The 15,058-nt window shown below is 38.9% G+C and overlaps 1 protein-coding gene across 1 annotated transcript in view; it reads right to left on the reverse strand.

Moving 5' to 3' along the window:
* The window catches only part of CUL3 (cullin 3), a 58,747-nt gene extending 46,137 nt beyond the window's left edge, over positions 1-12,610 (reverse strand). Inside the window, exon 1 of the mRNA XM_057417164.1 lies at positions 12,494-12,610. Coding sequence (XP_057273147.1) covers positions 12,494-12,559 — 66 coding nt within the window. The 5' untranslated portion in view covers positions 12,560-12,610. The remainder of the gene's footprint in view (positions 1-12,493) is intronic.
* Between the last annotated feature and the right edge of the window lie 2,448 nt (positions 12,611-15,058).

The raw sequence follows: 15,058 nt of genomic DNA on the forward strand, positions 1-15,058 counted from the left end.
ATTGCCTAGTGTCTGCTCCAAGAATATCTCAAAATAGCATATTAAGATATGGAACTACACATTCTTCAACTACAGAGCAGATAAAATGCACCCCTATTAATGATAAACGGAGAGCTCAACATTTATACTTCTCCAAATTTTGAGGTTTTGATCATTGTACAGCAATGAGCATATCTGGAAGAGGATATACTGGCTACACCTCATTGCCTAAGAAACATCAGCACTCAAGAAGCTAACAACTCTGTAACACACTTACAAATAAAAACAACTAATCTCTGAACTACCAAAACAACCAGGTATAAAATTCCTCTATAGTGTTATTTGAACAGGTTGACTGTTATACACCAAAAAACATAACCAGAAGCTAAGAGAGGGAGCATGAAGAAAGTAAGGGGCACCATAACCTACTGCTGTTCTCCTGCATCTAGCTCACTTTGGCCATCCGCTGAAAGAGTGACAGGGAAGTCATAGCAATGTGCCATCAAAACTGATCCTAATAACTAGGCTTTTGCTCAAAGGTGACTTATAACAAAACTGGAGATGATGATCCAGTATTATCCACATCTCCTAGGAGTGTCAGGAAATGCCTACTGCACTATTATACTCCCTCAGAGGAGTGTGTGTGGTGGTGGGAATCTATGTCTGTAGTTTGCTTATGGCATATGGCAGTTATCATTTACAATATTAAGTATTGATGTATGTTTTTTTATATATGTGTTTTGCTCTTCACTCATCCCTTAAGATACAAGCCTTATCCTTGTTTGGGTGGGCAATCTCTACACTAAACTTCTCCAGATTCCTCCCGCAAGAAATATTCACGGCCTGCACCATGCTCCATTCTGGGCTCAGAAGATGAGCTGAGTAACCAGTGCTGACAGTAATCCCATAAAGGTCAAGAGAAAAAACATCTCTAGGCTGCCCCCAAAAAAGGCGTGAACCTCTGTACAACAGGCAGGGCTCCATGACAATAGTAACAGAAATGCAGGAACCACAATATCCACCTCTCCTTCCCAGCTCTGTCAGGCTTTATGCAGCAGAAGCAAGTCAAACACACAACTTTGTCAACTGATACACCCAAGAGCTGCAGCAAAACCCCTTCCTTCCCCACTTTGCTTAAAATGGTTCTGCAGCAATTAAAAGCTATTCTGCTAGCATGGAGCAAAAGAGGTAACTAGATTAAAATGTGATTGTTCCTTAAAAGATGGTGTTGTACCTCCTGTGTAGTGCCTGACAGATTTGGTCTACCTCCAAGGCATTGTCTAGGAGTACTACTGGTCTCATCACAAAACAAGTGCTGCTTCAGGGTGAGAGCTTGAAGAGGAAGGGGTTTGGTTGATTGGTTTTGATAAGCCTTACAGCAAACTGTAATATCCTCCAAGAACTTCCTTTTCTAGTAAATCTAAAGCCCAGGAAAAAAAGATTTGTTCCTCCTCTCAAAAGGTAACGTTTGGCAGCACTACAGGTAGACCTGACAAGAGCTTCACCACACAATAGCAATTTAACAGCCTATATGAAAAGTTTAAAAGAAGTCCTTAACAGAAAATGTCATACTGCAGCAACAGTTTTGACATGTCTAGGAGACTGAACAAATTGAAAGAAATATCAGACTAATTTCACATTTTAGGAACTGATTAAGAAAGAAACTAACCCTAAACTGCCAACATACTTCATTTACTCTAAATTTCAACTTTTAATACAATTTATTCTTTTTTCCCCCAAATGCTCTTCCTCAACTTTAGTCTTACAAATCTGTGGAACATTATATCCTGGAGGAAAGATGGGGGAAAAATGAGAACACCAACTCCTCCCAATGACCTACTTCATCTGAACTGTGACTATGAACTATGTAAATTTGAGCAGTTACTGAATAAACACAAAGCAAAGGGTAATCTAAAACTTATTGTTTCATTTCTTTAAACAATACATAAACAATGGAAACAACCTGGAGAGGCAAACAAATAAGCATAAAGTGAAACACAAAATTACACAGTGCTGATTCTGTGAAGACAGACATCTCCCCATTTACAGACCTTCCCACACCTTCCCAGCACTAGCTCATGCTTTGTGTTATAACTACTAATGATCAACTGTAAGAATGCATGGTATACACAAAGACTAAGGTCAACAGCCTTTCAGAAGACATCATCTCTCAACTGTAGAACACAACATATTTAGTCAACAGTAAATTGCTGGAGCATACTATTTAATAGCACCTATTTAATCCAAAACAAGGTCCATGAGTATTCACTACTCTAAGACACTTCAGACTCTCTGATTTAGCAATTCTTTCATTTTTTCCATTACAGATTCAGACTCTTGCACAACACATGCAAGTTCATGGACAAACTTACCTTTCTTTTTCCTCTCCTACAGGTCCATTAAGGACAATCTACATTAGTCTAAAAGTCAACTTACAGGTTCAATTTGCAATTCATAATGCTCAACTTACAAAGCACATCTTCCAACAGTCACTCTCACCAATACAAACAGAACTCTCATTCATACAGAAGATATTCATACAGAATATTACTCGTCTGAGTGGGTCAATGAAAAATGAATGATAGCGCACCAGCCTCATTTTTCATTCACTTATTGGTATATATGGATTCATACAAACCAGTCTTTAAGGTTCTGTATAAAAACTTCATCAGTAAGTTAAGTAACATCATAGGATAATCAAAGTCAGTAACTACAGTACTTACAGTCACCTCAACAAAGCTTAACTGTCTCTTACACATTCATCTGTCTTACTATTTATTTTCCACAAGACCCAAACATCTTGAAATACACGTGTTTATTTCATATCTATGATTCTATTCTATGATTCTATACGCTTTAGTCAGGAAGGCCTGAAGGATGTTGTCCTCCAGAAGGATTGGATACTGTGGAAAAACAATATTAACTTCTTTTCAACGTAAATTTTCAAAGACGCTACTGATTACACCAGGAATCTTATTCTACAACTGCATGCTTTGCCTAAAGAGGCTAGCAGAACAATATTTAATTAAAAATACAGAAATGCCAGTTTTAAAGTTACCTCCCCCATCCCAGCACCTGGAGACAAATATAAATGCCTCTGAAAAAGCATCATCTGTAAATGATTAAATCTCCCCTTGCCGTGGTACAAGCTCCTGCCCACCTGCCATCCCATTATGAAACTTGCTTTAAAAGCATCGTCTCTAGAAAGGTAACAACTGCTTTTGTGCAAGCTTCTAGAAGAACTGAACTGGTAAGAGGCTGAATATAGGAAGTTCTAGTTCAAAAGATAGTTGACACTACTACAGAATGGAAGTGCTTACATAGCCAAAGTAGTGACATTACCAAGGTTCTTTTTAACACATTCAGTAACATTTCTCCAGTGTTCATTACTATAGTGCCTGAAAACGAAGGATTATAAAACACCTACAATGAAACTACTTATTTCCTAAGAACACTGCAACCTAACAGTAGTATAGAACAACTGTCTATACTTCTGTACTAATTTGGAAACCATCAGAGCTGAAGTTTAGATCTAAGCTTACACTTCAGAAAGTCTGATCTTTTACATTTAACTCTGCAAGGTAAGAAAAGGATTTTCAGACATAAATTAAGTTTCTGTCTTATTTCTGTAGTTGTATTGATTATTTAAAGTTCAAATAACATGTATGGGGAAAAAAAGAAGTCATGTCAGGATAGACTTTTAAGAATTGTTTAAAAAACAACACAAAAAAAAACCCAACCAAACCGTTCTGAATGAAACAGAAGAACAAATATAAAGATTTGACACCAAAAATATGCCTACTTCCTCTCTCCTGACCAAAAGAATAAAAATGAGTATTGATATTTTGAAGACTAATGAGAAATTCAGAGCCATCTTGACCCACTTTAGAAGCAGCAATCCTAAAACAACTTCACTCAAAGTTATGGGGGGGAAAAAGTCTGAAAGGCTTGTGCAACAGCAGGAAAAATGTTCCTGAAAGACAATAGCTTTAAGTTTTCAATTCTAAATGAAGTCAGTGTTAAAAGAAAATACTTGAACATAACGAGAACAGCAGAAATGGAATGAAGAAGAGCTGAATTTCTGGGAATGAATCATCACCCTCATATGTCAGCAGTATCCTGGAGGTCTAGAAGGCACAGGGAGAGACAGGTACATCTGCATTTCAAGAGCTCAGCTGCGTGCCCATAGCTGTTAAATACACTCCTGTCAAAGGTGAAATGACAGTGGAAACAGTGGCACAAAATTTTACAAACTACTGGGCTTGCCTTTCCTCATCTACAAAAAAAGGACAGACCCTAAAAATTTCATTCAAGTCATTTGCATTGCACTGCGGTAAAATCTTAGAACAGCCAAGGACACGCTTTTCAAAACCCAAGAACTATGCGACTATGAGCGAGCTATTTGTTCAACTGCAAATACCCCAAGTAAGCTGCTTTGAGGACAACTGCCCATGTGCAGACCCTTACCCTGCAGCATATGGAAGGTGGCTCATTCTTCCACTAGAATGACTTCCAACCCACAAAAGTCTTAAGAAAGGAAAGATGATTGTTTACTTACAACTTAACAAGACTTACTAGCAAAGATTAAAAATAGCTGTAACATTCAATCTGATTTAGGTCCCTGACACTCCATCTCCTTTTAAAACCCAAGCATGGGACTGCAGCATCCCAGGTAAAATGCAGTACCCATAACAGACAACAGGTCACTGAACACAGAAGCAGCACTATCAGAACCCAGCCTGCTACTCATATCACACCTAACCCTAAACCCACAGAAATATTTCCTCTCTTTTTGATAAAATACCAAACCAAACCTAAGTTTAAAACTCTGATTCAGTATGTGATCACATTATTCCAACACTACAAAGTAGAAATCCACAGCATTAATCTAGGAAAAGGTAAACTCATGGTGGGTTTTTTTTGGCAAATCTTTTCTATTGACGATTTGTATAATATTAACATTTTAATGACTTTAAAGAATAACGAGGATGCTGCATGCCTCAATCCCAGTTAAGAACTGCCAGTGGAAAGAGCAATGCTGTTCTGCACACATGTACCTTCTGTGGAAGGTAGAGTCTCCTCAGGGGTACCACGTCTCTTTGCAAAAAACAAATCCATTAGTTCATTAACTTTCCACCCTCAATGATCTAGGTTCAGAAAGCCTCCCTGAACCACAAATGGCCCACTCCTTGCCCACTGAACTTCAGTGCAAATCCCACAAGAATCATTTCTGTTTTTTTCTTCGTTTTGGGGATTTTTTGTTTTGGTTTGTTTTGCAGGGGGGTGGGTGGGTGCTTTTTGTTTGTTTGTTTTGTTTTTTTTTTTTTGTAGATAAACCTACAAGTAGTTCAATATTTTACATTTGTTCACAAATCAACACTATTTAAAGAGAAAATACGCGAAATAGACGCCAATTTATACAGACTGTAGGCACATTTCCTGAGGCCATTTCAAAACAAGGAACACAATGAATGATTGGGGGGGGGGGAATAAAGGAAGAAAGGGCAAGGGAGGGGAGGAGGGCTTTTAGAGACCTTGGGGGCTTGATGACAACTCCTCCTCCATTATGCTATCACCGTAACAATACAAGGATTTGTACAGTAAATAAGATAAAATTTTATGATAGTAGAGAGGACTTCTTTTTTGCTTACTTCAGAAGGAGAAGGAAGATACACTTAATAATTTACTTACACATTTACAGATAATCAATACCACTGCATGCTGACAATAACCTTTTTCTGGGGGGATTTTTGCACCATGACTGGATGCACAAAACAGCAGTGCTTGAAAGAGCAAGACTTACACCAGAATGAGTGCAATGGGAAAAAAAAATAATTAATTAAAACCCCAAAAATATCAGTTATCAAAAAATTGGTCTGCCCAGATGCTACCAACACTTTAAAAGCAGAAGTAGTGTGGAAGTAAAAAGAATTTATTTCAATAAAGATTGTTCCATGCAAAATGTAAGAGACACACAGAGCCTGTACTCAGACTATATGTAGTACAAGAAATGAATGTTGTGAATTTTATTATATAAGCTAGCCAACTTCATATCATTCACATGCATAATTTATTATTGTATTTAATGTTTATGCTCATTAGTACTAAACCAAAAATTGGCATTTCCACAAATACACCTCATCCATAACCATAAACAAATAAAGCAAGTAACTGCGCAAATTTTTCCATACTATTATACCTTATTTAAACTTCAAGCAAGACAGTTTCAAGCCCTCAAACACTAATTTTGCCTAAAACTACTTGAAGAATCCCAGCAACTCCACAGCATGCACCATCCAAACATGTTTATTACAGTTTTGTTCTCCTTCCTATACTTGGGTATAAAAGGCACTTTTCTCCTTCCCCAAAATGCGTGTTAAAAACATCAATGAGGAAGTCCTTTTAAGTCATCCAACAGTAGGTACTTCTGCTGATACACCAGTACTTTCACCCTCATGAAAGAGTCATTAGTGACTTAAAAATTCTACTGGTTTTAACTGAACTTAAGAAAAATTATAGATAAGAAGTATGCTTGGCCATGCTATTGTTTTCTACTACAGCACTTTCCTACTCCTTCTTTCTGCAAAAACTGACTCAGAATGAGAAACACAAGCTCACTTCTCAAGAGTTGCTATTCCACAGGTACAGCAACCCAAATATAACCTCCAGTGATCATACGCATAAGGTCAAGAACCTATTTCAGACTCTAACAGAATCACCATTCATTTTATGACAGCACTTAATCTTAAGAAAATCTGTCCCAGTCTGTCACAAAATGTTTTCATCACATACAGAGAGATTATCAGACACTGAAGATCAGTTGAGATGATGAAAATTTAAAAGCACCTATACTACTGATTAATTGCCCTATAGATCAAAGACTTCAGAATACATGTATGAAATTGAGAAAGGCTGCCACTTACACTGTGTACACCTGCACAAAACAGATTAAGAAAAAGAAACATTTTGAAACAATGTAACTTTTTTTCCTAAGGGAAAACTCACTTAAATTTTTATGTTCCTTACTATTATTGTAACTCTTTACGCAGAACACCAAAAACTCTGATCAGTTTTACAGCAACTCTCATAAAGCCCTTTTACCTACCACTACCAGGGAAAAAACAGTAACTCCTGTTTAATAATGCACTACTGTATAACACAAGAATGAGGGGGCAGAGAGACCTACACCAAGCCACCTTTTCCCGTTGAAAAAGATAAACAGTGTTTTAGGTTTTTTGGTTTAATTCTAGGCTTTAAACCTATTAGCATTTTAGTTGTGAACATTAACTTTGTACTACTGTATAAACTATATGAGTTAATAGCTAAGATGCTCTTATATATATACATGTTTGAGAATATAAAGCAATCAGGATTCACAAAACCAACCCTGTAAAATATTAAGTTGACCAAAAGATCTTGCTGCACAGAGTGGGCTTACATTATTTTAATCAGAACTGAAAAAGCCTGCAGTAAACTGTCTCCAATTCTAACCTCATCCCATCCTCCATGACTCTATCCACTCACTGGTATAGCACGCATGCCGCATTGGTTATAGGCCACAGAAGAAATATAAGCATTGCTTACACAATCGGAACACATAAAAACTTAATTACAGTTCAGCACATTTTCTATGGTTTACCTGCTATAAAATGCTCACAGAAGACACCAAATGTAGATCAACCTCTTGAATTGGTAGATCTACACATTTTAGGTTGAAGCGTAAATTTAACAAACCTCATCTCAACTTGCATCAGTTCCCCCAAATTCAGAACAAAACACAGAAGCAGTCAGCATTCCCTGAGGAAAAAAAAAAAAGCCTTCTGCCTACACAAAGCATGAAACAAGTGGCTGTTAGATCTGAGGAGAATGGTGCAGTGGCAATGAAAATATGAGTCTTAATACTTTCTGATGGAACAGTTGAAGCCATTTACTTCTAAGTTTACAGAACTTTGAGGAAGAAGCAACATCAATTGATAAATGGGTCTGAAAGAAACAAAAGGCTGTCTGCCTTTTTGCACAAGACCAGATGAAATGAGAATTTTCTATGGTACAGGTATTTCAAACAAAATGAATCAGTGAAGTTTTTATACATATATACATATATATAAACACACATACTTGAAAGACATTCTATTGCAAATACATATGTAGGATATCTCTAAATACTTTTCAGAATTCATAATGTAACCATGCAATACTGATCTACTGGAACAGTTGGAGAACTGGCAAAACACTACTTTGTAGCATTGCTCTAGAGAAGATATAGCTCGGCAGGAAATGAAAATGATTAAAAGCACTCAACAAAACCTTGACTATAAAGATCAAACCCAGTAACCTACACCAAGTCATGCTGGTTTTCAGACAGATCTGTCCAAACTATTTTATGGTGACAACCGACACATTGCACTGAGAAAAGGGCTGTATGTTCTTGCAAAAACATTCACTCAACACAACTTAACATTACTTCCATGATTTTTGAAAATAAATTCCCAAAATGCTTTCCAAATTCTCCTTGTTTACTTCTGTAAGAAGTGCATTATTTAATTTTGTAGAACTTTTCCATCAAAACCACATTTAAAGCTACTGTTTTCCACTAGCTAAACAGTCACAGCAACACAGCTCAAACGCTTACAGGAAACATAATTTATACATGCTATATCTCTGGTACAGACATCACATCTTTCCGAAAGTTTTATGTGCAAATTTAACATTCTTTGGCACCACTTTTCACAAATCAACTGAATCATCCACACACTAAGTTTGTTGCAAGCTTGTTTGAGAGCTTTTAAAGTATTCTTGTAGCCAGCAGTAATGGGCTCACTGACGGTTAAACAAAGAAAGCCAATCTGAGACCCTGAGAATATTATATACTAAACCACAGAAGGTAAGAAAACAACTCCCAACACTTCTCAGAATAGGTGCACTTAATTCATGTTTTGCAAAAGTACCAAACCTGCACTTTCGCATAATGTACATACTGTGCTTTCAGCAAGAATACTACCGCACTCCTCCAAATCATTAAAAAAAAAACAAACCAAAAACCTAAAAACTTCCAAACTACATCCAACTTACATCACTGAAAATTACCTGACACTTAAGAAATCAGTTTTCTAGAGGAAGGTGTCCCTGCCCATGGCAGAGGGATGGAATTAAATGATCTTTCAGGTCCCTTCCAACCCAATCATTCTATTTTGTTACTTTTAGTGTCCAACCTCAACATAATCCTATTTGTTGCAATGTGTATGAATTTGAAACAAGAAAGTTTATTTAAAGACTGCTTAAGAAACAAAAAAAACTACACTCGCTCAAAAGCACTCTTACTCTATTCCATCTCTCCCTTTAACTCTGCTCTGAATGCTACCTGGATAGGCCTTATACAAATATAGAACAGCTATATATGATGAAGCTATAAAAAATATCATGAGCAGTTATTGAAAGCAGCACAATCAAAGTCTTCTACAGTGGTACATGCAGTTACTTCACTACACAAACAATCTCATCAGTTCGTTTTACCGAACATACAGTACTTCCATTAAAAATATTTCATTATTCTTTCCAGATTTTTTTTTTTTAAATGTCCAAGTCTGAAGTCTCAAGAAAGACTGCATCCTCAGCTGGATTACTTCTGATGCAAAGTTTATCGCTGTCTAAGTCAAGACCACCAAGAGAAGACAAGAAACTTCTTTTTACTAAGTTCATGTTTAAAAAAGAAAAATAAATACATTTTTTCTATTGTGAGCAGAAAACTTGATTAAATGTACAGAAAACTATTTTCCTCAAGCACTTTTGATTACTCTACAACCTGCTTCAAAACAGTACGCCATGTACTCAAAGTCATTGCCCTTGAGGTAAGAAAAAGCACAGAGCACATACCAGGAGCTAGCAAACAGTAATGGACACTTGGGGTGACAGATAAGCTGCCACCAATTGCAAAAAAAAATAAAGAAAGAATACAGAATAGAACTAATTCCAGAACATTATAACCTCTATGTGCAACACTGGTGGTTTCCAAAGGTTTTGCTCAATTTCTACTTAGTTTCTAGTAAGGCAGAAAAGGAAAACTTTGGTGCAGTAATATATGACTATTTCTCCTTTCCTCTAGCTACTATAGAATACATCAATACCAGAAATATAAAAACATTATGAAAAAAATATTAAAGAACCTACATGGGGGTAGCTGCCTCCTGTCCAATTTGGCTACTTCTAATTTAACACAATAGTAAATAGCTACCTCCATGCAAGAAGCAAACTAATTTACAACGGACAGACCTGCTGAAGAAAGATGATCAATAAGACAAATTGAAGCAGCCCATGAAGTCACCTCTGGAAGCATATTTTAATTGAGAACTGAAGTGCAGAGCCACCAAATTTGAAATAAAAGAGTGAATCTCAGTAGCTGAAGTACAAATAGTACACTTTCTAAATATAGGCTCTATCCCCTACACCTATGCAACCTCATTGACAGGAATAATCCCACTGCAGCCAGTGGCACTATTCGCAGGACCAAAGCTATACATCCCCTTAGGCCTCCACAAAATCCATATTAAAATTTTTGCACAAACTGCAGCTATTCCCTTCTGCAATTATGAAAGGAAAACCCTCCAGATCTCTCAACCAAGTACATGCTTCTTTTCTGTAAAGACTTCATCAACAGACTTGTCAATTAAATGTCTTAAAGGAAATCCATTGAAGGGGACACCTGTAAAAATTCTGTCAAGAGATGTCAACATTTAAGATCTGTAGGTATTGATGCCTACTGACTTACTGAATTACTTTAGGGAGAGGAAGACTTTAAAAAAAAAACTTCTAACCTAGACATTCCTGAAGCAACTGAAAAGCCAGACAATGCTAGCAAAAACAGTTTTGGAAGCAAAAAACCTTGATGATCACACTTAACCTTATGCAAGAGCAATTCTCTATACAAACTGCAGATGCTCATTTACAATATTGGTGAAAAAAGCAAAACACAAACTAAAGTTCATCCTATTGCTAAGTCTGCCTTTGTTGGCTGATCCATACTGACATACTCACAGTTGGAATAAATGAATCAGTTTATCAAGTTAAAATATGGCCATATTCTTAGTACAGTTTCTAATAAGATACACATACTGGTTTTGTCATGGTTTATTTTTTACAGGTGTGTGCTAGCCTTATCCATGTTGCAGTAAGTCTTTTTCTTTATTCCTACAATCCAACACTTCTTTGAAAATGGTGTTTACAGAAGTAAATATCATTTGGAGATCAAAAACCTTTCATCAGCTGAAATTCATAACTTCATAGGCCATTTTTTCTTTTTAACTTTTACCATTAAATAGAACTGTCAATGATTAAAAGTAGATGACAGCGTAAGAGATGCATAAATCAGGTTGCTACGATTAAGCTAGCTGCTGAGCATATAAGGAATTCCCTAATTTCATCAGTAAAAGTTTTGATGAAACGAACACATTGATATATTCCTTGGAGAAGATAAACAGGTATGTCCAGTTTCTCTATAAAGGCAAGCCACATTAGTTCTACACTACTGCCTACTGGGATCAGATATAGCATCAAAAAGTTAACACTAAACCTTAAAAGCCAGAGACTCAACCAAGTATCTTCTTTTTAATGTATACAGTGACAAACACATACATACATACTTTCTGGCCATCCTCTGGCAGACTGAAACTTTTCTATTTCTCTCGTTTCTCAATACCATTAATAGCACTGTAGTTGTTAATGCTGTTGTAAGCTTTAATTGAACCAACTGTCAAAACACAGCAAGCTTTATGGCAGTTTAAATTAATCATCTGGCTCATTCCCCTCTGTAACTCAAAGGGACGGCACGCTCATGGCTCTACCGAACATGCATGAAAGTTACCTACACCTAGATGTTTACAGTAACATCTTCTGAATAGCTGGCATTGTGCCACCTAAATCTCATAATCATACGACTTAAAGCCTCTTTTACAGAGCAGGGAGTGCGGTAAATTCATCAAGAGGAAACTCTCCAGAAGACGTAAATAAATACACCCCCCCCACACACACACCTTCCGGGGCTAACTAATTTCGTTGATGTAGGCGTATAATCTCGGACTTCTTTGAGGCTTTTTCCCTGAAAACAAAGAAGCGATCCCCCCTCCCCACTCCCCCCCCCAAGCCGTACTTGGATTTTCGTAATTGATTTGTTTGACTGATGAGGGAGACGATAATCACGGGGACCAGTTCCTCCACCTCCCACTCGCCGTGTGGTAGACACCACTGCTCCCCAGAATGCAGGTCCCGCACGTCCCCCTCGAGCCCCCCGCAGCTCGCATAGGACTGTCCGAGACCGCCGGCCGGCTGACAGCTCACCCGGCACCGCTCGCACCCGCGGCACCCTCCCAGGCCGCCTCTGCTCATGGCCGGCCTAGCCCGCCCGTCCCGCGGTCCCGGGCACACGGCGCGGCTGACAGGGCGGCGAGGCCGCGGGGCCTGCGAGCAGGCGGAGGCCGGGGCCTGGCGCGGCCGCTCAGCCCGGCCTAGGCCCGGTACTCACAGGGAAGGCTCGGATCCGCATCTTGGTGTCCTTCCGGCTGCCCGTCCCCTTGCTCAGGTTCGACATCTTCGGGCCCGGCGGCTGCGGCGCCTCCCGTCCGGAGGGGCGCCGGGAGACGCGCGGATGCTGTAGAGTTGTTGTGCTTTGTTTTGGGCGGCGTTTCCCGCTCCGTCGGTGGCCTGCTTTTTGTGCTTGTGGGCCGTGCTTCATTAGGGCTAAAGTGCAGGTGTCGGCACCCACGCGTGAGCGGGCCTCGGGCAGTATGCGTGGCGTGGGCGCTGCCTGTGGAAAACGGGCTGCGGCCCCATACAGACAGCACCTACCCCGTGCTTTGGTTAACTGGTATGAACCTTGCTATGCACAGCTAAAAAAAGAGAGGCGGTTTGTTCCTATTTCTTGCCCTTTGAAGTCTCCCGGATGTCAGTTGTCCCCCCCAGTCTGAATCATGTCACCGGTAGGCGTATCCCTCCGCGGAGGCTCGCAGGATGGCATGATGCAAGGCGGGTTTATTTATTTATGTTTTGTGCTTTTGTCGCAATGCATGCCTGAAAGATGAGGGTGCCACCTAAGGCAGCTCTTACATGAGCCTGGAGTTAAATATAGGTCATTCAGGGAAGGACGGTGGCTGTAAAAGGAAGCGTGTCTTGGAAATGTCAGACTGTAAGTTAGCAGCAGCATGGTACCTCTGAAAGCTAGGCTGCTCAGCCAGGGAAATCTAGGTGCCGGTCACCAGGGGACTAACTGAAAAGTTAGTGGATGAAACTGAAATCTGGGTCAAAATACGCCTTGCTCAAGATCCCCCAGAGGAAGTACGTGGCATAGCCAGGAAAAGAATTTCTTTTAGGTGACTCTCGAACTGGACTCTGAATACCAAGACGTCTTGTAATGTACGTTTTGCATCCAGCTCCACTTACCTCTGTCATTACTGTTTTCCTACAGGTGCCTCTACGCAGCAACTGCCCTCAGGGTACTGAAGCGATGTACCTTCTCTGAGCTAGTGTACCTTCTGTGAAGAGTAATTTCACCGTTTTTGTCTTTCTGAGTTTGTTACAACCACTTCCCTATACATTTTCATATACGACGTGGTTTTTAATCTGATCAGAATTAAGTATATACGCCTATAAAAGATGTTATATAACAGCAACACAATAAACAATGATTGCGCCATGACTCTGCAATGCAAACCAGTGCTTTACAAAATTACAGTGTAGTCAAAATGCAGATGAAACAAAAAGGACAAGGGAAAGATTGCCATTTGTTAATATGAAGAACACAGCTTCCACATTGCTTCAATATCATTTCAGTCTTATTTCCCCTCCTAAGTACTTCCTTTGGCAAATGAGTACAACCTTTTATGTTAATATGTTGGGTGTTTTTTTTGCATTCCATGACAGTTAAGATTGAGTCATTTGAAAAGGTTTAGTTTTGACTCATGTAAAAACAGTTTGAAAAACAAAAGTGAGAAGTAAATTTGTACTGAAACACAGAGTTTTCCATTTGAAAATGTTACAAGAGTACTTTTCAACAAATTTAGTGCCATTGTCAAAACCCAAAAGTTTCCCCACATTTTTTGATTAACTGGCATTTCTTCTTTCAAGAAAGAAGAAAAAGAGCAACTTTTACTGTACCCATTACTGCAGATTGTCCTAGATTAACTTCCCTAACTATTGCTTTTGTGCCTGCTCTTACCGGCCTTAAGCTTATGGCAGCCCAGGACCACTGGCATCTTGCCTTATCTTCATCTAAGTTGCTACTAATGCACATTTTTATCTGAAAGTTGGAAAAGTGCTGACTCATGCTTAGACACTGTTCAGTCTGTCACAGTACGCTCAACAGAAACCAAAATTACTCTCCCACCAAGTGATCTCAATTCTCATGTCAAATAGTTTTGTTTTACACTGTGAGCTTATACCTACAACATACTAGCATATCCATAGCTTATGATTCTGTGTCTGAGTTCTGTTCTGTGGCTGTCCTAGGTGGAGACAGTAACTGTTTTTCTAGTGCAAATTTTCTCATTCTATGCATAATGTACAAAATGAAGTTTCACTAAAAATTTGCCTTTGAGCTTACACAAAGAACTAATTTAGAGGTTCACTAAGTGCATGTAATAGTAGTTCTAGGCAGGTCCAAGCCAGAAGGAAGACAGGCGGGTGGAGGAGGATAGATTAGCATAGGAAGAGCTAGCCACCCAACTGTCTAACTGGGTCACCTCTGCTATCTCACATACATATCTTATGTATCTTGTGTTAGCCTGGCAGTGAAGTAACGGTTCTTGTGTAGAATGGTCGTCACTGCTGGGAAGTTCATATCTTTGTGTTACAGCAGCCTTAAACACCTTTTACATCAATCACAACATGCAGAGATATGAAAGCCCCCCAAATAACTTAAGGTGTGCAGAAAAGAGCTCAGCATTATTCACAGCAGTCATTTACTGGATTTGGGTTTCTTTCCGAGGTCCTATCAGTCCTCTGATTTTACATACTGATGAATAACAGTGGAAGTTGCTGTGGTACTTACTAATCCACACAGAATATTTTCACCGGAATGACATGTCACCATGCA

This window comes from Pezoporus wallicus, unplaced genomic scaffold, assembly GCF_028554395.1.
Source record: "Pezoporus wallicus isolate ANWC-B61680 ecotype Strahan unplaced genomic scaffold, APGP_CSIRO_Pwel_v1 contig_360, whole genome shotgun sequence".
Classification (NCBI taxonomy): domain Eukaryota; kingdom Metazoa; phylum Chordata; class Aves; order Psittaciformes; family Psittacidae; genus Pezoporus; species Pezoporus wallicus.